This window comes from Carassius auratus, chromosome 36 (genome assembly GCF_003368295.1).
Source record: "Carassius auratus strain Wakin chromosome 36, ASM336829v1, whole genome shotgun sequence".
NCBI classification, from domain to species: Eukaryota; Metazoa; Chordata; class Actinopteri; order Cypriniformes; family Cyprinidae; genus Carassius; species Carassius auratus.
In genome coordinates this window covers 5,704,109-5,730,062 of record NC_039278.1, presented here as the reverse complement: position 1 = coordinate 5,730,062, position 25,954 = coordinate 5,704,109, and the positions used below count along the sequence as shown (strand labels likewise).

The 25,954-nt window shown below is 36.7% G+C and overlaps 1 protein-coding gene across 1 annotated transcript; it reads right to left on the bottom strand.

Moving 5' to 3' along the window:
• Nucleotides 1–442: 442 nt before the first annotated feature.
• LOC113055044 (junction plakoglobin-like) lies at nucleotides 443–20,684 on the bottom strand. The gene is made up of 16 exons (XM_026220987.1): nucleotides 20,531–20,684; nucleotides 9,068–9,122; nucleotides 7,250–7,417; nucleotides 6,559–6,812; nucleotides 6,226–6,464; nucleotides 5,878–6,079; nucleotides 5,630–5,774; nucleotides 5,380–5,483; nucleotides 4,291–4,629; nucleotides 3,639–3,791; nucleotides 3,397–3,516; nucleotides 3,117–3,267; nucleotides 2,786–2,907; nucleotides 1,731–1,767; nucleotides 1,423–1,571; nucleotides 443–1,319 (listed from the first exon to the last, which is right to left on the bottom strand). Exons 2-15 carry the CDS (start codon nucleotides 9,078–9,080, stop codon nucleotides 1,426–1,428), a joined length of 2,193 nt encoding a protein of 730 aa, XP_026076772.1. The 5' UTR covers nucleotides 9,081–9,122; nucleotides 20,531–20,684; the 3' UTR covers nucleotides 443–1,319; nucleotides 1,423–1,425.
• Nucleotides 20,685–25,954: the final 5,270 nt, after the last annotated feature.

Here is a 25,954-nt window from a genome sequence, read left to right as displayed (position 1 = left end):
ACCTTTGCATGATTGTGTAGTTTGTGTGTATTATACTTTTTAAAATCAGTGTTTGTAATAAACAAAATCTTTATTTTGATGCTTTGAACTTTTAGCCATTACTTCTGGTCAATTTACAAGTCAATCCATCAACATATTCAAGAACTGGTTTCACTTTCTCTGTGCATATTTCTCTCCTGACTGGAGTCCTGAGGATTACTTGTGAATTTTGATTTGTATCAGCTGTTTGGACTCTTACTGACGGCACCCATTCACTGCAGAGGATCCACTGGTGAGTAAGTGATGTAATGCTATCTTTTTTTCCAGAAAAACAAACTTGGTGAGTGAATATCCAGCAAAGTTGAGCCTTTTTTATTTTTAAACCATTTGAAATGACTCGTAAACCCTTTGAATACTCTATATCAACACTCTAGTACTTGTCAAAATGAAGTGCATCACAAAGCAGTAGATAACATGATTTTATTTCATTTTTTTGGACAAAGTGAAGTAAAAATGCTACAAAGAATCCCTTTGTTCAGCTTGCCTGTTAATACCTGAACAAATGTGAAGCTAGTTTTAAAACTTTTAAAGTTTGTTTGGTTAAACATTAGTCCCTTTCAATCAGCACAGCATTTATCACGCAAATAATAATAAAAAAAATATCCATACACATAGCAATTCAAAAATAAAATCAGTATATCCTTGGCTACACATTAAGACAATTTCAGCAAAACAAATATATGCAGTGAAAAAAAAAAAAAACAAGTGGGGAAAGGTTACATGTAACACCAGTATTTGACTTGACTCTGTAAGGGAAGAAACATAGAAATGCACTGTATTGAGTTATAAGAGCTGTAGGAACTATAACAATGATTACAGATCAGCTCTGACCACCCATCTGACTAAAACCACCGTGAACGAAGCTATTAAACTGACTTCGGGTCAGTAATTGTGAGATCACAAACCTAAAACAATTGTATTTTCCAAAATCTTAAGTATAAAAAGCAATGTGATTATCATTATAAAATATTATAATAAAATCTCTTTGGCATAGTTAACCAGTCCTCTTACCAACAATGTATTAATGCACCCATAAGAAACGATAAAATATAATATTTCCTACAAAAAGAACATGCTGTCTTCCTTGTATGAAGGCAGCTTATAATTGTGCTTGATTCTGCGTCTCCCAGAACAGTGAGAAGAGAATTGCATATATTACAGCAGTGACCGTGTGTTTACTGAGAAATGGACCACAGGCACCCAGTGATGAAAAAAAAAAAAAACTCCGCTAAGAGCTTCTGTCTCTTGTATTTTTCATTGGAGCTCAGTTCATCATCGGGCTGTAAGACAAACAAAAACACTCAGTTAAACGCAATTTCAGCACATTAGACCAATCCTATTTGAGTCTTTCAATGACAGCTAGTGTATCTGAGTAGTACTAACCTGTTAAAAATCATTGTAGTGTCTGGGCATTTGGTTGTAACCCATGCCTGGCCCAAAATCTTCTACCATTTCTTGATCTAGGGTCATACCATCCACGTGCATGCCATCACTGTATCCTTGAAATCCTGCGTGGCCGTAACCATCCATCTCTGTATGAGACAAGACAACACTGCAAAAAGTTAGCCATCTGCATAATTTTACAGTCTCTGCAGAACCAACAGTGTTTCATATAGTCACTAGACACAGATCTAGCAATAATGGAGATAATTAGCTGCCAAATCATTGTGAGAGAGAGACGCTATACTAACCGTCCTCTGGAAGGCCAGGTTCCACCATGTTGCGTGCCTAAAATGTAACAAGGAAACTGTCAAAACCTGTGCTCTATGTTCATATTTCTATGACAAATGTATAACAGACATCTAACATACTGAGCCTAAATGAGTTTAACCAAACAAAATGATCCTGAAAGGCCAAATAATAAGCCTAATAAATAAATAAGGCCAAATAATAAAAGGCAAAATAAAAAAATAAGGCAAAAAAAAAAAAAAGCCCAATAAAAAAAATAAGGCAAAATAATTAACCCAATGAATAAATAAGGCAAAAGAATAAAAGTCATAAATAAGGCAAAATAATAAGCCCCTATAAATAAATAAGGTAAAATAATAAGCCCAGTAAATAAATAAGGCAAAATAATAAAAGCCATATTTATTAAGTCAATAAATAAATAAGGTAAAATAATAAGCCCAATAAATAAGGTAAAATAATACACCCAATAAATAAATAAGGCAAAATAACATAAGCCATATTTATTAACCCAATAAATAAATAAGGAAAAATAATAAATGCAAATAATTTCTGAAGGGTCATGTGACACTGAAACTTCTCTTTGTTAACAACAACAGATTTATAAATGAATCTAACGACATTTCTTGCATTCCCAAATTCAAATTAAAGCAATTTTAATCCAGCTAACATTTACAATGAATCGAAACTGAAAACACAGTACCGTTACAGCATCAGACTATATTTATATAAATACATCGCAGCTATTGCGAATTTTATGAAAGTACTAAGCTTTAAACAGACACCATTTTTTTCTGTAGAATTCCTAGAACAGTTTTCAGTTATATCTGATCTCAGAACTAAGAAAAAAAATTGGGTCACCTTACTATAAAGACCACTTTTAAAGACCAAATATGGAAAAATAATGTCTAAATTTGGTTTTATTGTAAAATATACTCCGAAATGTCACATTACTGAGGTAAATTCGTTTGCAAATGCCATTTCATGTGCAAGGTGTCCAAAATAACACACGAAAATAACCTTGCTATGAAACCTCCACACCACCAGGGGCCGAACTTACCATTTCCCAAGAAGCAGGGTCGTGTTTGAAGAGTGAGTGTGTGAGCTCCACTGAAACTCGTTTCTTATAGTCGGGGTTTTTGTCCTCGGAAATTCGGAAGAGAACTGCAGCAGCATAGGTGGCTGAAAGAACAACAGAAACCCTTTGTTACACACTTAAGCTTTAATTATACTTCAGTACTGATGTGAATGCACAGAATTTCAAAATGCAATACATTTGATAGTGTGCTAGAGAGTTTCATTCTTCTCCAGTGTCTGTGCCTAGAAAAATTTGGCTATGCATGTATACTATTTGTATACTCCGCTGCTGATCGTTTTTCGCTCTCACTCACCGGTCCCTTCGTTGCTGGAGTGGAGGAGCTCCATGAGAGGAGCAGAGGCTCCTTCTGAATCAATGATCTCTGCGGACTGTTTATCAAGAGCCAGTTCACACAGAACACCAGCTGCCACACGCTTGACGTTATCCAATGGAGAATACAACAGCTGCAGGGACAGAAAACAGGTGTCTATTATACACGGACCATGTCACATAGAGGGCAAAGACTGTACAAACCCGCTCCCAAAACACCCATAACACAGTATTATCTGTGGAGAGGATATAATTAGAGTCACCTGAACAAAGAGAGGAATGGTGTCCATGTTGGAAATGGTGGTTTTGTTAATATGATCTCTGGCCAAGATATGCAGAGCACCAGTGCAGCCCTCCACGATCTCCTCCATTCTCACCCCATCCTGAGAGAGAGGGAGAGGAAAAAGGACATTTTAGTAATTCGGTGACAAAATAGTAGTCTGTACATTGTATGGTGTCCATAAAAATGTGACTTTAACAATGCTGGTTTTGATATCTCTCGTACCTGGTATGTTTGTTGAGCAGCTGAACCAGGTTTCTGTGCATCCTGATGAGCTTTCGAAAGCAAAGTGACCAGTTTGGGAATGGCATCAGCGTCTCTCAAAGGAGCCTGATTGGCTTGACACAGCGCCAGGTTACGGATCAGACCAACCACAGCCTGCGATGAAGAGAAATGTGGGGTCAGCTTAACATGGTTATACTGCACAACAGGAGGCCCAATAATGCCCTCTATGAGACAGAGACCACTCTTAAAATATAGCTCTGGGCCCCGTAAATTTAATCAACGGCGTGGTTACAAAGTTACTAAACCTAAAAAATGACAAGTTTTACAATCTGTGGCTTAATAAAAGTCGTTTTCCTCTACATATGGACCTCGCAATTGTTTACAAAAAAATAAAACAAAATTGAAATACCAAAACTTGAATTTTACTTCCTTACTCTCTATAACCCGCCTATTTTTGGACACTTTCATTTGTGTAATGCTTCATCCACACCAATAGGTATCAGTGTACAAATCAATATAGAGTAAAATAAAAGTAAAATAAAACAAAATCAAATATGATTAGTGTAAATTTTTTTTAGAAATGAATAAAAGGTTAAACTATTTTTCTCACTAAGGTATTAACTTGTCAGTTTTCTGTTTTTCTTTCACTTACCTTAATGACTGGCCAGTAGTAGGGCTGATTGAGTAATTTGACAATAGCGGGGATGCCGTAATACATTCGTACAGCATTCTGTGCAGACTCTGCCTCCGGGTGCCGGCTGGTGAGGTGGCGCAGGGCACAGACAGCTGGCTCGATCACGTCCTGTTTTGAATCGGCCCTCACGATGGTGTGAATCAGAGCCTCCACGCCATTACTCTGGGTCACCTGTGTTTTGTTGCGTGTGTTGTTGCAGGTGAGGTTGGACAGGATGCCCGTGGCACAGGTCAGCATGTTGATGTCATCAGAGGACAGCTGGCCCACCAGCACTTGGAGTAGATTTTCCAGTCCGTCCTGCAGGGGGCGAGAGAGTTAGCATGTGTCGGCACCAAAACATATTACACATAGAAACAGTTTCCAGTGTTTCTGTTGTAATCATGAAAATATGGGTTGTTTTTGTATATTTTTAAAATATTTCAAAGGGACATCGGGTGCAAAACGTACTTTTTTCATGGTGTTTTTTAATCCCCCTAAAACCTAAATGGTCTCAATTATCAAGCCGTTTAGTTTTTCTTAGCAGTATTATGTAATATTGCACAGGCCCCGCCCACGACCGCTGATGGACCATCCCGTATTAGCATATTTTCTTTGTAAACAATGCAGGTGTTTTGTATCTGGATGTTAAAGTGAACATAAGAGTCTTCATTTTTTCCCGACATCAGAGCCTCTGAGGAGGCAGTTTTTGCTTTTGATGGTGATGTGTCACTGAATACACCAAAAACAGAAGAGGGGGCGGGGTGAGCAGTAGCTCATTATCATTTAAAGAGACATGCACCGAAACGAGCCGCTGTGAAAAGAGCTGTAATAAGGTAAGAAGGATGTTTTTTACACGACCAATGAGGAAGTATTTTGCAGACATTTCAAGAAGACCCTAAAGAATCATACAAGCTTGTGGAAAGTGGGCATACGACGTCCCCTTTAACACAAACATAATTTAGTGAAGGACAAAGGGGCCAAAATTCAGTCTAGCTTTATTTTTTTGCCTTATTTTTTTTCCTTGGGTGTGTGGAAGACCGTGAGATGGTGTTAGATGCATAAATTAACCTGTTTGGTTGCAGCGTCTGACAAGTTTCTCAAGGTCCACAGGCAGTTTTGATTCAGACGTTGAGTAGAGCCATTTAGATGCTTACCAAGAGCTTGCATTCCACCTGAGAGAGAAAACATAGATACATTTTTGAGAGGCAGTGTTATTTTAGTTAACTAAAACTATATAGACTTACTTAAAAAAAAAAGTCATAACCCCCAAAAAATCTGCCTTAGTAATATTTAGAAAAGGGGTTCTAATTTGCCTTACCAGCATCCACAATAGCAGGTTTGTTACTAGGACAGACAGAGAGCACTTTGAGCACACGGCTAGTGGTCCAGAGCAGCTTCTCATAGGTGTTAGTCCTCATGATGTGCACTAGACCTTCAGGGCCACCGTTAGCCAGGATAATCAGCTGAGAGACAATCAGACAGACGTTAACATGACACACCATCAAACACGAGAAACAGAACTTCTGCGACTATTTGTATTATTTTATTTATTAACGGAATAAACACCTTGCTCTCCTGGTTGCCATAGGAAAGCAGCTGTAGGCAGTCCGTGGTGATGGCCAGGAACTTGGGGTTGCTTTTCTTCAGCAAGGGAACCATCCTCTGCAGACCATCAGCCAGACGCACTGCCATCTTGGCTCCCTCCTGATGCAGAAGCAGGTTGTGCAGGGTGGTGATCGCATAGAAAAGAACTGAGTCCATCGGAGAACTGCAAAAGAAATGGGTTGGAGGGTTCATTCAAGTAATAGTTTAACCCAAAAATGAACATTTGATATAATTATGCTGTTAAAATGACATGAGGGTGAATAAATGACAACAATGATCTAGTGCTTTTCTTCAGTAGCACTCTCTCACCTCAGCAAGCGCACCAGAGCGGGAATGCCTCCTGATTTAAAGATGGCGAGCAGCCCCTCGCGCTGGTGCGAAAGGTTGTGCAGGATGCTGGCTGTGGCGCGGGTCGTCTCCATGTCGGATGTGTTCTGCATGGCTCTCACCACAGCGGCCGCCATTTGTGGGGACTGCATCATAGCCCGACGGGACGCCTCCTTGCGGGTCAGCTGGTTCACGATCATAGCTGCCTTATTCACCACGACCTAAAGTCAAGAAAAAGGTTCAAAGGTCAGGACATGACGCTACTGTGCGTTTGTAAAGCAGAGACTGAATGTTTAATACGAGCATTCAAGGTACCTGGTCTTCATCGTTGAGGAGTTTGATGAGCTCTGGAATGGCGCGTGTGGCGAGTTCGGCGTCGTCCTGATAGTTGATGAGATGAATGATGGCGGCTTTGAGCTGCTGAGACGGTTCGGCCAGCTTCTGTACATTGGTTTGCTGGGACGAATCCATCTGAGTGGAAAGGACGGACGTTCCCTCCATCATGGTCTCAGGAAACATGGCCGCCCTCACACGCTGGGAACGAGTCACATTATACTGAGACTCCACATCTATAGGAGAGAGTGACACATAGAGAATTATAAATTGAAACTTTCAAACAAGCTTTAAATGGTCGCAGTTGCCATATTTCAAGAGTTCTAATCCCCCAATCAGAGCTTTTTTCTTAAATCGATACATTTTTGGTTTACTGAATCTTCCCAAACTGGCAACCATGTGCACATGTTCTCTCTACATTACAGACAATGTGTTGATGAGCTGAGAACACCGGCAAACATTTAAGTCAGAGTTTAGAAATAGAAATGCGCTGTTTACGGTGACTACATCTTGATCTCTTGCTTCTGTGAAAGTGCAATGATTCTGATAAAATGCCAAAATGTTAAATGATAACAATTTTGCTTAATGATCGTGATCATATTTTGGAGATGAATAAACATGATGAACCGTTAAACCGTTATCATGTAGCCCTAGTTTAAGATATGTTCTTCACCTGCAGGGTTCTCTGTGAATGTGGCGGAGTAGGTGAAATTCTTGTTGCTGTACTCTCTTCCATCTTGATCTGAGCGAACCGTAGTGGCTCCTGACTGGATGCCTGAATCTGTCCCGTAATACGACTGCTGCCATTCTGTGACCTTCACTGAGCCTGGGGCCTCTGCAACTGATGCACAAATACACGACAAGAGTTTGAGTTGATCGATTGCCTCGGGTTCCATCAAAACTATATAAAACACCAATTGAAGTTACTCTTACAATCACACAAAGCATCATGGAACATGGAAATCAGTAGAGACACAGGGTCGAAGCTAATAAACATGAATTTAAAAAAGCAGAAAACTCCTTTCCTTTAATTTGAAAGAACTATTAAACTGATTGGTAATTTTATTAGGGATGTACAATGTATTTCCACTATATAAATTATCAGAAGATATGAGAGATTTATGAGTATTGGCCGATACTGGATATAACAATTAAAAATTAATCTTAAAATCATTTACATAAAGAAATTTAAAGAAATTAAATAATACAATTTAAATCAACTTCAAATGTCAAAATGAATATCCATTATAATGTTGTGATATCTAATTCACTTTTAGAATTATTTATTTTAATTTCCAATCTTACATAAAATAGTAAATATAAATATCTTTACTCCTTGCCATTAAGCGGTTATCATTCACAATATGAAAATGTTATTTGGATTATGGGCTCAACACTTTTTTCTACTAGCCCAGTAGGACGAATGGTTCACATTTTTACTTGCCCTACCAATATTTTCACTGATACTGCCATCAAAAAATAAATACAATAAAATAAAATAAATCGTTGCAGTTATCATTGTTTTTGACCCATGTTATCTTTTATTCTAATAAATAAACTTATATGAGACCAAAAGTTTAGATACCAATTAAATTATTCAATTCCCAGTTCCAATTTCGATACCAGAGCAAAAATTACTAGCCTAACAAATATAAAGTTAAAAAATTATTAAAGTCAAGTGAACAGTCAGTAAATAAGAACAAAAAAGAACAAATTAAAAGCAATAGCAGAACTGAATATACAGAACAAAGACACAAATGAAATGACGCTTTATGAATAATGGGCTGAATGAGATGCAGATCCACTCTCTGACAGCAGGTGGCGCTTATGGAACAGCAGTGATACAGCGTTCCCTTGTTACTGCTTATTACATTAAATGCATTATAGAGAGGCAAATGAAAAAAAAAAAACTATGTAAACTTTTCTGAAGACAGTCAGTTCCCCTCAGAAACACATTCACATAAACACCCAATTTAATATTTAGGATTTTCTTCCAATATTTTGTGCATCATGAACAGTCTCTTCTACAGTATTTTCTTCTCTCTGCGCTCATTTGCAGTATCTCTGGCCTCTTACACATTGCATTTACACACTTTGTAATATTTTCTACACATTTGTAATTTTGGAAAATTACTGAATTGTATGCAAGGTGGGAACAGAGATCAGCTGAAATAAAATAAAAAATGCCCCGTCGACGGGTGCACATGTGCTCCACTGTAGAATTTATATATAGATTAATCATTTATAAAGCTAAAAAGTTACTTGCCTAGACAGGTATTTTGACATACTTTTGTATGTATTTGTATGTTCAAGTGCAAGAATACACTGTACACTGGAGTTTTCTTTCGCGTCTTGCTAAAATGTTTTAAAATCTTTTCTTTTTTATTATTATTATTATTATTTGAAATAATAATTTTATTTTATTATTCACTCTGCCCCCAGGACCTCAGACAATGTTGAGCCCTGTTGTAACAATTGCATGTATACTTACAGTGCATTTCCATTTTGGCCTCCTGGACTCAAACCAAACAGTCCAAAAGTAAAACCTGCAAAACAAAATGATCATATTAATCAGAAATATTCAAACGTATTTGTGCCAAACAGAAGCCAAAGCTTGTTAAAAATATTTTTTTAAGTCTTGCTGCAATCTGTTCTTGATCAACAAGAAAGAAAAAAAAACAGAAAAACAACGGGTGCAGAGGATCATGGGAGAACTGGGGCGGCAGCGATGGGGGAATGTCAGCGGTACTTTTTGACACTTGGCGTCTCAAAACAAGGCGTTTGATGAAATGGCTTGATTGAAAGCACAATAAACTCACAAAACCGGCTCTGTACATTTACACACCCCTACACAACAAACCCCTCCCCTTTCTCCAGCTCTCACACATTTAAAGACACAACCACACTTTACTTTCAGACAACAGCTCAATATTGGAGCAGTATTGTTTCTTAAAATCCATTCATAACTTAAAGCAAAGCAATAAGAAAACCTTGTTCTCAAAATAAGCAAGAACGGACCAAATTTATCTGGCTGCCATAACTTTCTACTTTCAAATTTATCTGTTTCAAATTTAGTGTCGATTTACTTTCTCCCTCTTGGTTTTTCTTGAACTCCTCCTCATACGTTATGAAAATATCAGTATGGGGGAGTTAAAAAACCCCCAGATGCATTTACTCTTGATCGAGTCAGGTCTTGAACGCACCTCAAATAACCTACTGAGGTAATTTGATCTGATCTAGAAAATGTCTTGAAGGGCATTTGCACATGGTCTTTTCATAAATTAATTGCTCTAAATGCATAAAATGACCAAGTGTAAATAATCAACTTATAATGATTTTGATTTTTTTACCAATAAATAAATGTATTATCTATGTAATTAAGTTTATTATCTTTCAATTAAGTTGATAAAAAAGCCTAACTTTATGTTCAGCATTAAAAATATATGTAGGCCTAATTATATATTATTATACTGTTATATACGTATTTATTTATCTATGATAAAGTCTAATATCTGATTAAATGAATAAAAATGCTTAAACATATGCTTAACATACAAAAACAAAATAAAATTTTATATATATTGTTATTTATATCTATAACAAATGTTTATTTTCTGTTTAAGTGAATAAAAAGCCAACTTTGTTCGTCATAAAAAAAAAAAATGTATATACACAAAGTAACAGTAATAACTGTAAACAAAAGCACAAACACACTATATTTTGTGGATGTTAACAATAATAACCAAAAATCTTAGCATCCCAGCACTCAAGACATTTGTTCTATTCTGGTTATATTCCTAAAAGAGGTGGGAATGATCAAGAACAGGAACGGGACATGACATAACCTGATTAGTTGATCAGAGCAGCCAAAGACCACCAGTGAAGACTTAATGCCACAATTGAATTATAAAAAATTAGTATGAATTACCCAAGCACCTAAATGCACAGTGGTTTAATGAAATTCATTCTAAAAATGCACACGATCAGAGAGTAGACATTAACCAACCAGCAGGAATGCCTGACCACAGCCTGACAAACAATCGCGTTCTGAAACGAAAGCTACATTTTAGACATGCTGTACTTTACAGAACATCACGAGAACAGACTGAACATATTTTGGATGCCTTGCATGTTGACACTCGAAGAGAGGCTGAAAACACGCACACACGTGGTGTGTGTGGCTGCGAGTTTTTCAGCAAACTAAACTGCTCAACAGCAACACGAAGCAGATTCTGTCGGTTTGCAAAACTTGTGGTTGTTTATTCGTGCTGAAATATTACTCATGCTGACACAAAGTCTTTCTATGTGTTAATATACACATTACTGAAATGGTTCCTAAGAACTTAGAATTACTTATAAAGCTAGTTTTTGGCGTCAGTGTCAATGGAGTCAGGAGGACACACCTAGCTGGGTGTATCCAAGTCAAAAACCTGTCTAAACGCATAAAATGCAACACTCTGCGACTCTTGCAAGCCCTGCAGGTGAACGATAGCAAGTGTCTTTGTGAACACTGGGTGTGTGTATTTTCTCAAGCTCCCATTCTAGTGAGCTAAAGAATCAGATTTACACACCCACTTTGGTACGTCCGTACACTGTACTGCAGTTTAAAACAAAAAAAGCAATAAAACAGCAGATTATAACAGATCAGGAGATAGATCACTGAAGATCATCTTTACACCTTACTGATTTTGGTCACAGTCCAAAATATTGCAGTAAGTGAGTTTTACTAGTGCATACTTGCATGAAGACACAAGTTGTTTTTTAAAGGGCGAGGTCAATCACACAAATACAATGACACACCCATTTAACACTACATGAAAAATCACCAGAAACATTTTACGCCTAAAAGAACCTGAGGCATACATTTAAGATTAAAGGTGGGCTCTTCACTCATGGCAGTACGCATAAACCCAGTAGAAATGGGGTACTTGGAATGCAATTATGTATGAACCTGGACTTGGGTGGACTCATTTTTCAAAAGTATGGACAAATCCATATCAGGGAAGATCTTAAAATGAGTGGATCATTCGTAAATTCATTAGACCTTTACCTTACACAAACAGAAGACTATAAAAGGGCAGAGCTACATAAAGTCCATAGCTAAGAAAAACGATATCTACCACTGTGCAGTAGGGGTGCGCGATAAATATTGTGCAATAATTAATGCGCATCTCGTCAGTAAAGCCGGTTCTCGAATCAGCTGTAAATTCCATCAGGTGTGTGATTTCACATAGAGCAACTGTTACTACACAGAGTCGTTGTTAACTGACTAGCTGCGCAAATAAACGCTGAAAATGAACGTGGATTTGCGCAGCTAGTCAGTTAACAACGGCTCCGTGAAGTAACAGCTGCTCTATGTGAAATCACACACCTGATGGAATGCCAGGTTTTCACAACAAATCCTGCCCTGTTGCTTCTCAAAACTAGTCCAAAACTAATCGCGATTGCAAGAGGTTCCCAGATTTAAAAAAAATTGCTTCCCGGGGTTAAAATATACGGGGTTTTTTTTCTTGGCATGGTTGTCTTGGTAAAATTATCATTTTAGGGCTAAATATCACGTTATTGGTATGGGGTTGCTTCGAACCGCGGACATGAAAAACAACCGCAGACTTGGCAACACTGGTTCAGGTGGAGTGGCAGTTATTACACAGCCGTAGTCTACCGACAACTAACACAAAATCGCTTTCAAAATCGACAAAGAATCGCCACCGATCTCAAAATCGATTTTGTGTAGATTGTCAGTGAATTACGGCTCTGTGTAGTAAATGCCAACCAATGTTGCCAAGTCTGTGGTTGTTTTTCATGTCCGGGTCGAAAGCAACAATACCAATAACGTGATATTTATCCCCTACAATGCGAATTTTACCAAGGCAACCATGCCATAAAACATAAAACTTTAACCCCGGAAAGCAATTTTTTATCGGGGAACCTCCTGGGAACGCGATTGGGCTAGTTTGGACTAGTTTTGAGAAGCAACTGGGCAGGATTTGTTGTGAAAACCTGGCAACCCTGATCTGAACGCACGTGCTGGAGATATACTTCTAATTACAGGGGCGTCTTTACTGATGAGATGTGCATGAAAATCACATTCGATTTTTTGCACAGCCCTACGCACACCCCTACTGTGCAGTATGAGGAGAAATGACTGATGAACCACTGATTAACTGCTGATCTGAATTGTGTACTGTTGTCTCTACTTTGGATTTCACATACAGTTGGGATGAATATTAGTTAATGAGTAAAAGTGTATTACTTGCATTACTGTGCAATGTGTGCATTAGAATTCACACTGAGAAAACGAGCAATGAATGTCACACGCCCTTCAGAATTATCACCCACCCGCTCCACCTACAGTCCCTGCCTAACGGACCAAGCACCTCTGTCAGCTTTGATTGGATTGTGGATAATGACACATCCCAGAGCTGATTCCCAAAACTTTAATCCAGGCGTGACATTCCACAGAAGTCCACGGAGTGCTTACTGTGCTACAGCAGTCTAGTCTCCCACCCACTTATTCTTATACACACCCTCTCGATGACTTTCTGTCATGTACTGACATATATTTACAAAATCCAGCCCAACAGTGACTACGTGAACAATGGATCTGGTGTATTCTGCCCATTATGAATTATGAATCACAATTTCAAACTCTGCTTCAAAAATCCAAATACTAAATAAATTGAAGCATTACACAGAGTAAAAACTGAAACAAATAACTTTAAATGCTACAAGTAAATTAGGCATCACAACATTCTGCAATACAGTAAGGTAAAGAACCATGCTATTTTGCCATTTGTTAAAGATTATAAATAATATTTTCATGTCAAACATATGTCAATCTTTATTTACAACTTTAAAAAAATACTTATTTTTCAGTGTATGTGACACACAAATCTTGATACTCTTGCTTCTTTTGGAATAATATATATATATATATTATTCCAATACACATACATATATACATATATATGCACACCTGGCCAATTTCAGAATCATCAGAATCAGACACGTTACTCAATATTAACTTCTTATTTGCAGAACCCCTACACCACAAAATCACTCACATTTCCGTGTGTCTCTCACACTCTCTGACCTGACAGCTAAAGAATGTCAGAATCAGATGTGCTGACAGTGCTTATTCATTAAACAATACTGAGAACAGTACAGTCGCCATAATCTCTCTCTCAATCTACCCTGCCCTCAGCACAGACAGGGAGCGCCACTGATATGACTCAGGTGTGTGCGGTCTTCTACTCCGAGACATGATATGTGAAGCTTTTCAGTAGTGTTGCAGAATTGATCATGTGTGTCAATGCCATGACATTAATTTATATTAATGCATTCAAAAATTCAATAAAATGCAATTCAAACATGCAATGCATTTTATGCATATCGATTTAATCTTCTTTTATTGTCATTATAAAGTGGATTTCACCTGTAATCTTTTATTAACTAAAGTATTTTTATGTGAAGAGGTGCTTATTGTATTTTCTATAGTTTACTTTAAAACATCTTGGGTGTGATATAAAGGTCTTAATATCATCATAAACAAAAAACAAAAAAGTTTCAGTATTCATATATACATATTTTTTACATTTCTAAATTATGAAAGAATTAACACGATATTTTGACACTATTTTAGGGCAAAAAAGGAAAATACATCACAGAGTGATCAATAAGTCTCCACAATGAGCCATTACCATTTACATTTGAATTACTGCCAGAAAGCAGCCATATTGGTTTAGGAGTCAGTCTCCAGAGATTATACAGCTGCTATGCCTCATAGCTTTAATTCAGAACAGTAGTATGAATGAAATCCAAAGCCACCCACACAGTAGAAGACACACACACACACGTTAATGACTTTGTGACCTGTCAGCTACCAGCTTAGCCCATACTGTTAAAAGCCTGCAGTGTTTGAGATCTCCCCAGACGCTCAGATTGCTTCCGATAGAGTCAGCAAGTGGGCGAGCAGGTGGTCTGCACTGACTAGGGCCCGCGAGTTTCTTTAAGCCCAAACAAAATACATGCACAGGCCTCTCAAAATGCAGATCCATCAAACAGCACATCCAATTACACAGTTATCATAGGAGCTCAAATGAACCGGGTGAGTTGTAATGTGCATTTCTGACTATGGCTGCACACCCTCAGAATAATGGATAGCTACTAGAGAGGACTGTTTGCATTTTGCAAGGCATATAATGAAAAAAAATAAAAATAAGTGTCATGTTTTGGTTCACAGAAATTTACCACCACAGAACAATATATAGCTTTGCTAATGCAATGTAACAGGAAATACATAAATATATATCTTTTAAATTACCTATCAATAAAACAAACCCCTGCATAACATTTTTCTGACTGCAAATGCATTAAGATTGCATCGATACCCATTTATCTGAATTGAAACTCTTCATAATAACTTTCCATTGCACTAGAACAGTACAATCACGTGCTTCAATACATTTTTCATTTTGTGGCAAATGGACACACACAAAAAAATGCATATTCAACTCATGTTGCACAGCACTGCAGTAGAGCACACATCTCTGAAGTTAATTGATAAACACATAATCATGATTATTTTGCATCTTGAAGCAAAGCTATCCAGGCAAGCTAAACCATTAGCAGCAATAAATGACATGCAGGTCTAGAAAAGAAAATGATTAATGATTACAAATATATGTGATAATTAGGACCAAAAAATTAATTTTTAGGGGGCATGAGGAGAGTAAATTAGCATGCTAATAAAAGTATTGTGGCTAAAATATCTAGACTAACTAAGTGGTTGTTGGGTGTAAATCATTCTTAATGCATAAATGCAACAATGCATGAAGCTTCACTGATACACTGCTGCAGATGCTCCATACTATTCCATTTATATGGTTTAAAAACTAAACGGTGTGCATTTGGTCATGAGTGATACTTGCAATAAGTGCTTAGATTAACACAGACAGGAAGAGAAAGGCCATTAGCAAACGAGCGAGTATAATGCTTGCGCTGCATGCTTGTGTCTATATTCAGCTCGGCATGATAGATTAAGAGATATGCGATAGGAGCAGTGAGTACCTGTACGTCTAATTTCCAGTATCATGTAAATATTCAAGATGTCCGCTATCCCATAATCCCTCTTCTTTTTTAGGCCAGATGAGATGAAAGAGGTCATGAACGTGCACAGCTGTGTGACTGCCTGTGGCTTGATGGACTATCAGAAACAATTCATGTTATTGTCATTAAAGTCATTAGCCAAGGCATAAACGGTAAGTGGGGCATTATCCGAGACAAGAGTTTCCGCCATTTTACCAGCATTTTCAACAAGTTTCAACCCCTCTTGGTTTTTAAAATGCATCATTAGAAATAGACGAAAGCCAATTAATCAAGGTATCTGTGATTCTCGTAAATTTCGTCATTTTAGACCATTGTGCAATTTCTTCCTGAGAAAGGAGGAAAGCTACTTCGTCATAGTTATGCATGAGTTTGTAGAGCACAACTGAGCTATGCAATGTGATAGTTGTTGAATATTTCATTAGTCTGAGATGTCATGGGGCAAACCCTGCTGGGTGTGCATAAATCTGAAAAGATTTGGAGGAATACTACAGTATTCTGGAGCAAGTTTGACTCAGGAAGACAACCTGGTTAATGTTTGATGGGAGAAGAAGGCTACTGCTTTATGAAGAGTCAGAGTACAAATAGGCTTGAACTAGAAACGAAACAGAAACAATATATAGACAGATGCACAATTTAACTAACATACTTGTTCCTGGCTAATATTTGTTTTTGAAGAATTATCCACATGCAAAAAATGCATAATTAAAGACATCAAATTTCAGCTATATGAATTATACATATACAATGTGTGTGCAATATATATATATATATATATATATATATATATATATATATATATATATATATATATATATATATATATATATATATATATATATTAAAGTACATTATGTTGTGATGCAAGTTCCCTTGCAGCCAAAAATTTACTTAATCAGCCAGAAGATATTGTTGACTCGCTGGTATAATACTAAACTCTAGAGACTTTGGCTTGAAAAGGTTGTTGCATCTTTTATACAGGTTATTTCAACTTCTAGGGGTCAACTGAGATCAAATCAACCATTACAAAGGACTATGGGAAGTTTCTTCATTACCAAATAGAATTAAATGGAGGGCATTTTAGAACGATTATTTATTAGCCTGAGATTGTCTCTCTGGCTTGCGAAAATTCCCTTCCAGTTACACTACACCTCCCGAGCCCTGATTTAAGGAGTGGAGATGTTCTGTCTTGATGATACATGTCCAGAACCTCCCACAACTTTTACTCATGTTGAGCAAAGCTGCTCCCTCCTTTACAGGAACAGTGGACAGGATTGTGTTTTTTATATATATATTTTTTGCCCAGAACATCACCCAAAAGCTTTTAAACGGATCAAATCACACTTAATTAATACATTTTGAACTTCCCTTCTAGGGTTTGCAACTTCCCTCTTCTAGCTACCAGCACAGGGACATTCAATTATTCATGTTATGCAGTGTTAAACTCACTTTTCTCACTCCGTCTGTCAGGATATGAGGTTAGTTGAGGTTAGTTTTATATTGAGTGGAATTTTACTCCTCAAATTCCACTCGATATAAAAACGAAGGGGAGGGGATAGAGGGCCTACTACACTCCTTTGTGACTCCTCTGTGTTAATTCAGTAGGTCCGTGCTGGTGTCGAGTTTTAACTGACATCTAAGGAGAGCTTTGTTAAAATTTCATGAGAGCTCAGCTGACCGCCCACCGAGTTTTGGAAAAGATACCAGTGTGCAAAGAGGTCTTGGAGAGAGACCATACGACCATATAATTAAGTGAGAATCATACTTGAGTTATTCCATTGCTACTCAATATATCAGGCAGAGTATTAAGGCAGATTCACACCAAGAAATATGAGAATAAAGATAACTCTGTTAGTGTCTCTACCAATGCAAAAAAATATATTTAGTTAATTAGAAGCGCAGTAGGCATGCAGTTTTGTTGTAAATGCTCCAGCTCTTTAAATTCGGACAGATTCTGATTGGCTGTCAATGTTTTTATTGTTTGTCAGCTGAAAAACCACTTGTTCAAACGTTATTGTTCCTCTGTGTCATCGTATAGTTGTGTCCCAGTTTTAATTCGATTAAATTATTATTATTACTTTATAGATTCTTGCAGGGGCAGGATATATATTTTTGTTGGCCAAAACATGGAAACAAGTTCGCATTTTTTCACTTCCGGTTCTATTGTCCTGAAATCAGCAGGTTTTTTGAATGGGTTTTTGGTTAAATACCTGAATTGAAGTCTATGGTGGTAACACAAGATCAAGATATTTTCACGTTTTATTCTACGATATAAAATACAGCAATAATACCCCATGCACAATTTTATAAAAATTGCAATTGCTAACAAGTGGCTAAAAGGGACTACAGAGGTTGTCCATGATATTAATTGTCACCACACCAAACACATAAACTTACCTACTAACTAGTGCACTTTTACAGCCTTCTTGTCTTTATAATCTCACTCTTGCAAAACAAACCTTCAGTGAAAATGTTTTTTTTTTTTATCATCACTGCAGCACTCTATAGTTATCTTTATCGTTATCGACCTTGGTGTGAATGGCCCTCTACAGCGAGATTCAGGTCTATAACACAACTAACCTAAAAAATTCCTCAAGAGCTATTAGCTTGACCCAGTACAGATTGTGAAACAACCAGCCCATCTTATCCATCTCAGCCAGCTGGTCATCCACCTCAGATGTCATATAGCTACAGATCTCACTCCACATTCATTAAAGATATGTTTTATACAGAAAGGCAGAGCGGTATAAATTGAGTAATTAAGCTAATTGATCTCAAATAAATAAATAAATAAAACCTGTGAAATATAAGCAAACAGACATCCTGAGCAAACTGTGCTTATGGGTAATCTCCTTAGCCCCCTCTGAAGTTTATTTATGAAGAGGGGATCAAGCTGCCCCTTGCTTTCCTAATGTAGGACAATATCAGGGATTTGTGCCTGTAGGGAGATTAATGGCTATGTGTGAGCCCAAATGCTGTAAATCTCATCTTAAACCAACTCCAGTCAGTCGGTAAAGCAACCAGCTGGCCTCTGACTGCACTGCTAATGTGCACAACTCAGGAATTCCCAACAAAGAGCAAATGCCACATCCTGTCTGTGTTAATATCTACTGCACCTGAGCCATACAAATATATAAATAGACTATTTGGTCCTTCGTCTGTCTGTATTTATTTCAGATTCTGTAAGTGAGAAAACACACATCACACTCATCCTCTTACTGAGAGCCAGCAGTGCATGTCGATGCCGTTCAGAAACCAAATGAAATTCAGCTGGCCCAAAACGGCTTGCTAAATCCATGTCATTAAACTCTGTGGAATTTAGTTGCTTCTTTAAGTGATAAACCACTCGCAGAGAACATGGCTTTTTGCTTCCTTGCTAAACAGACAAACAGGAAAAGGACGTATGATAAAGGAACATCATTTCCTCTGAGGCAGTTTTAACATTTGACACTTTGTATACACTCAAAATTAGCGGTAACTTAAATATGAGAAAAATCTGATTGTATCTTATCTCTCAGAATGAAACTAGTGAAGATAAGTCAGCTTTTCAATAAAGCATGACACAGCCCTACTTAGACACAAGCATTCATGCAATACCCTGACTAACAATGTAACAGACAGAGGCATGAATAACTTATGATTTAGATGTGTTAGATTAACTAGGTTTTCTTTAGTAGTGTATGTGCATTAGACTTTACCAGGCTCTTTAACACTTCATTTGAACAACCTGTGTCACAGGTGTGGCACCACCAGCATTTAAAACATGCTTTTGTTTTTGTTTTGTTTTTCAAAACCAGTGTTTATATGTCAACAGAACACATCAATATGAACTGTTTGAGGTTATACTTTGTATAATGTAACAAAATAATTAAAAATACAAAATCACATTAGAGAAAATATGAATTTCTCTGATAGTTCTGCCAATATCTGTCATTATTTCTGTCATTTAAAGTGTCAAATAAAAAGTGTTGGACAATATGTATACTTAGTACACATAAAGTTTAATAATATGCTCACAATCTGTTTCAGTAAACACAAAAGTTAGTCTATAAGGCTAAATGCTAAACGCACATAAACAAAAATCATCTTTGCATGAGGAAAATGTATGTAGGATACTGTCATTATTTATCAAGTTATCACATATTTACACCTAAAAAGTATTTTGTTTAAAATTTATTTAGCTGACAGGCGCATGAAAGACGAAGCGATTGAGAAAAGAAATTTATTTGGAGAAATTATTTTAGAAAGACGACTCTTTTTTTAATACAGTGAGGACGACCAGTAACTGAGACCGTAATCTCCCTTTTGCATTTATTGCACATAAGAAAAGGTTTTGAATATGAGGTTGAGTAAAGAACAGAATTTTGACCACTGTATGAATTATTCCTCCAAGTCTATCGTATGTACTTTAATGTTTAATATATAATTTATATGTCAGATTGCGAGCAGGCGTGTTATTAACCTTATGTTTAATGCCAATAGTTGACTTTTGCGAATGTGGGGCGTTTGCTTGTGTTTCTTTGTTGTGTAATAATAAACGCACCCGAGTAGTTTATATACAGCTGAATGTTTATATCAACTATGATGTGTACGATGAAATAGCGAGCATTTAACGAAATAAAAGGCGGATCAGCAGTAACCGGACACACGGAAGTGAGAGCGAGTATCGGACAGGTTAAGTAAACCAACACCGACAAAACAGCTCACTTTCCCAAGAGACCCAACTACGAATCAATGGCTGCTTTATACGGTCGATCGGATAGACTGGATAAAAACAGATGAGGTTTTACTAACTACGAAGGCACAAAAACAAAAGCGTCTTCTTGAATAAACTTAGATTTGCGTTTACCTCTAAACCCTCGTCTCCAAACAGCGATCCGAGAGTCTTTTAGTTTTCCACCGCGGTAACAGAGTTCCTGGGAGTGTGACACTTCTCTCGCTTTCAGATGAGGGTGAACTGTGGGCGATGGGGAGAGGGCAAAGTCTCCTCCAGAGCTCCGCCCCGATACTATAGAGTCCCGCACCACACCCAAACCCACACCCCCGCACTCTCACTGCGCTTCAGGACACTTAAACACTCCAAAAACACTTCAAATCGACACCTGATTGCTTTAGTTGAGCATCATGGCGTAATATGCAACACACACACACGTTTCAAAACATGCATAAGATAGCCTATTACTTTTATTGTACAATAAAATAATAATAAATAATAAAAGTTGAATCCTGTATATAGGCTAGCCTATATTATTTATAAAACGATTAGTTCCATATATATATATATAAGTGCAAAGTATTTGTATCAGCGCTAATTATTTTTGCATACAATACTGTCAAACATCAATACACTCAGTAAAAACATTTGCTGGGAATTGGTGTCAGAAATTAAAAAAAAAAATACTGAATTCAACATTCATATACATGTAGCCCTATATACAATTTTTCTTCTGTATGCCATGTGTCTTTTCTTGTCTGTGAACATTTATAAGGATTCGTCTCCTTTTTTTTATCTCTTATGATTTATAGAGATACTTTTCCAAATCATTTTCTGTCATATGCTTCTCAAATGTGCTTCTTCATGTGGATCCCAAAACTAGTGAGATATGGAGTCAAAACTGGGCCACATATACTTGCAAAAGAAAATAAAGTTTTGTAAAGGAAAATTAACCCTTTAGGCACCAGAGGTTTTTTCCTAAAACGTTCGATTTTGACATCTTAATTTCAAAAGGCTATATCTTAAAATGTATTAAAGATAGAGACTTTGTGTCAATTATAAAAATATTAAGGATGACCCAATGTTTATGTAGGGATTTTATTTTCCCATCTAATTTGCATATTATGACGTCATATGGGGGTGGTCATCTTGAATTATAGAATTTTCATGAAAAGTCACGTTTAAATAATAAAACGCAGCACTTCTTTCCCCCAAAAAATGTCCCTCACCTTCTGTGTGCTATATTGCACAATACTGAATGCTCAGGTAAATAGTAAGTAGTAAACAAACTGTGTAAATCATTACTAATAAATGGTAGAAACAAACCGAATGCATGTAGCGGTTGGGATTTTCAATTTACTACATGCAGCAGGCACTCTGATTCCATGTATGGGGCACATATATATTATTCACATGACACACAAACACAAGTAGACAAGACCTGTTTAGTTCAAAATCTATGCCCCGTGTCACATCGCCTCTGCTTCTGCTGTGAACAGCAAAGCCAGATCTGCCTCGCGCATGCGCAGAGTGTGCACATCTCGGACTACTGTCAGTGTCATTGCGACTCCCACCTTGCCTCCTAACTGTCTTATGAATACTTCGACCTCGTCTAAAATACCCAGTGGCATTAGACAAAGTCTCCACTACAATACTCTCCCCGCGATTGCGGAGAGGTGCGGTCAGAAGACAAATATACATGTCTAGCGCTGTAAAAATCTCCCGCCTCATCCCCGCAACAATAACACGCCTGCTAATTTCGCAAATAAACACTCCGACCCCTGCAAACATTGTTCACACCTCTGAGATTTGGCAAAGGACCATTTACATTGGGCAAAGGATTCACCGTTTGTGCTTGGTGTAGGGCTATACTTTCACTTTCAGTATCACCGTCATCTTCTGAATGCAGATTCTCTTCAGAATTAGTGTCCGCGAATAGAAGTCCCAACACCTCATTGTGGCTTTATTGAAGCTTTATTGATGCCATAAGATAATAATGATAATAATAATCTAATGCCAATACTCGCTGACGTTGACAATATTGGTCAGATAAAATGGCTTACTCTCACACTAGCTCCGTTTTTTTCGCACTGATTCAATGCGCTCTATCTCTAAGATTTTGTATAGGAGCATGACTTTTTCTTGAGTCAGAGATGAAGTATTATATGTCTGCTATCGGGTGCAAGGGAGGTTGCATAAAATTTTACACCCTATTTGACAAAATTGGCTGTTTTATTCAGTCTTGTCGAGTAAACTCGACCGTGGCGCCAAGAGGGTTAAAGTATTGAGAAATAATAAATGTGCTTTTTGCAAACAAAAACAAAGAATTGCAAAATATAGTCTAAATGAAACAATGATTTTGCAATATATGTTTTCCATGGCCATATCTATTAATTTATTTGCTTCGCTGCCTTTATTTTGTATTGCAGTCAAGTTTGAGTGTACAATACTTTTTCGCTTCGCATTTCTGTGCATCTCAATCTCTGAATTTTTGGCACTGTTTTAACATAGGGTGGAGTCAAGGGAAGGGGCGTGTACAACAGGCCTGGGCACACCTCCCTGGAAGTGATGTCAACGGCTAAACCAAAATAAGAAAAAAAAAAAATTCTTGCAATGCTTCATTTTCTTTTGCAATTATTTTTGTTTAGCAAAACTCTTTTTCCTCTCGCGATCCTTAATTTTCTTTTCCAATTCTTATTTTTATTTGAAAAAAATCGCATTTATTTTTTCTCAATACTTTAATTTTAGTTTGCAAAACTTTATTTTCTTTTGCAATACTTCAATTCTTTTGGAAGTATATGTGGTCCTGTTTTGACTCCATAGTGAGATCTTCTACCTTAAGGGCATATTCATGTCAGTGGCCACACCTAGGCAGGCATTACGACATACAAGGCGCTACTTCGTGACTCATGTAATTCTCAGACAACGCAATATGATAAACTCTGTCTAATCACCTTTGAAACTATACACTCACCCAATTCATTTAAAGAACTTTTAATTTAAAATTACACTTCTAGGATTCAACAAATTCCACATTCAAAACACAATCCCCAAAAGTGAAACTATCATTTTTAATATTATAATTATTATAATTATTTTTAATTTCAAGTGTGTTTGTTAACTATCTAATTGTAAGAGTGTTAAGAATCAATAATATTGTATATAAGCAAATATCCCTATACATCTTAAAGATCTTCTGCAAGACTAAATGATACTGATTTACCGGTATAGATCATATAAGATATTTGTATACTGAAACACTCGCTCAGTTGTAGTTCTGTTACATCTGAGAAGGTTCTCAGAAAATGTTACATTTGAAAATTGTGACGCATTTGGAAACGTCTTAATAGCTGTGGAGTGAGTGATCCTTAATTACAATAAATTACTGTTTACAAATGTGCAAAACATAGTTCAGAGGAAAAGGAGGGAGAGTGAAAAACGAGAAAGGGGTGGAGGAGGGCGAGGGTGTGGCTGGGCCACTCCTTTATGCTCAAAGAATGACGGCAGTAACAATAAGTCAAAATAAATTTGGAAGTTTAGCATAAGATAAGATTAAAAGTTCATGTTGGATCAGTGTAAATTACTTTAGATTAAAAACAGCTTCTGCTTTTTGACATATGTAGGTTTCATTCCTAAATCAATACAGATGCTGGGATCTATTCATGATGATTCAGAACTGGACAGTGCCACACAGATATATATAAAAGCAGTTAGATCTTTGTTGTGCATTAACAATGTGTATATTTGCACAAATAAAGTATATATTAAAAACCCAAAATACAACAAATACAAAATCTCTGGTTTGTGGTCAATATTTCAGAAAAGCCTTATAGTCTGAATGGGGATCAGAGGTCAGCATTCCCAAGCTGCCTTTCATGCTTAGCTCATGAAGCCAAAATAGCTCAACATGTGCAGCAGACATGGACATGCATTTCCGCGTCTATTCAGCTAAGCACTCTTTATAGAGGATCACTGACATGCCTCAGTGAGGACAATGGCATCATTGTTTTATAAGAGACAAGTGACATATGGACATGCTTGGAGGAAAGTGCTCTTTCAAACCCGTGTAATTAATGTGAATGAAAGCAAGCATTATTAATATTGCAGTCTTTGTTGATTGATTAAGCGGTAAAGGATTGTTTTGCAGGAGACTCGTAAAGCTGTGTGGAGCAAAATGCATGGGTAACAAATAAATGAGTGGACAAAAGTACACCCTTTTTGAAAGCAAACCTTATTATAAATACCCTTGCCACTTTTATTAAAAATAAAACAAATACTAGGATGGTAGAAAGAGCATAACTTTTTTCTTCAAACACCACAGGATCTGAAATAGAGACTATAACTTTTCTTAGTTAAAATGTCTCTGTTTGCAAACAATGTAGTACGTCAAGTAATGTGTTATTTCTGGTGTTATTTCTACAACATACATTTTCTGCATACTAGTTTGATTCAGCCATTAATAATTTTTTAGACATGACTTGTAGTGTAGATGCTACCGCATATTTCAATGGAATATGACTATGTATATTGTTCGTGTTGGTTTAATAAATAAATGTACTATTTATTTGTAACTATAAAAGGAATAAAAAAATATAAGATTTAAACACAACTTTTCAATATACATTACCATTTGGGATCTGCAATATTTTTTAAATGTTTTTGAGAAGTCTACCTGTAGGGCATAATTTAAATACAGTAAAAATATTAATATTGGGAAATATAATTACAACTATTAAATCATTTTTTTTAATACATTTTAAAATGTAATTTATTCCTGTGATGCAAAGTTGAAATTTCAGCAGCCAGCCCTCCAGTCTTCAGTGTCACGTGATGCTTTAGAAATCATTCCAATATGCTGCTGCTGCTCAAGAATCAAGAATGATTTCTTAATGTTGAAAACACTTTTAGTGTTGCTTAATATTTTTGCTGAATAAAAGTATTAATTTCCTTTCAATAAAAGTAATACAATCACACTGACCCAAACTTCTAAATGTAGGCCAATTAGAATAATAATAATAATAATAATAATAATAATAATAATAATAATAATAATAATAATAATAATAATAATAATAATAATAATAATAATAATAATAAAAGCATAATGAAAAAAATAAACGACAAAATAAAACTGAACATCCATAACAATCAATAGGCTACAGGGTTGTAGGTTTCTTATGCAGTATTGCAATGACCTGAAAGACAGTTTTAATTAAGAAAATAAAAAATGCTCATGCAACACAGACAGTAAAACATAGGAAGTATGTTAAATGATAAAATGCACCTTCACAGTTAGTAGGTTAACTTTGGATAAAAAATTTACATCAAGGTTAGGGAAAATTCGGGTAATACCATTGAGATAAATGGTAAAAATAGACCAATTTAACTGCATTTTCTTGTACTCTGTAACAAAGGAACTTCAGTCCACTCACATGGATCTGGTGACCTGACAGCAGCTCTTCTGATGCACTGTCTTTAGAGGAACAGCTGAACATTCCTCAGTGATGGAGCGACCTCTGATGGAGCTCCCGAGTCAAAGCGCGTTCACGGCGGACCTGA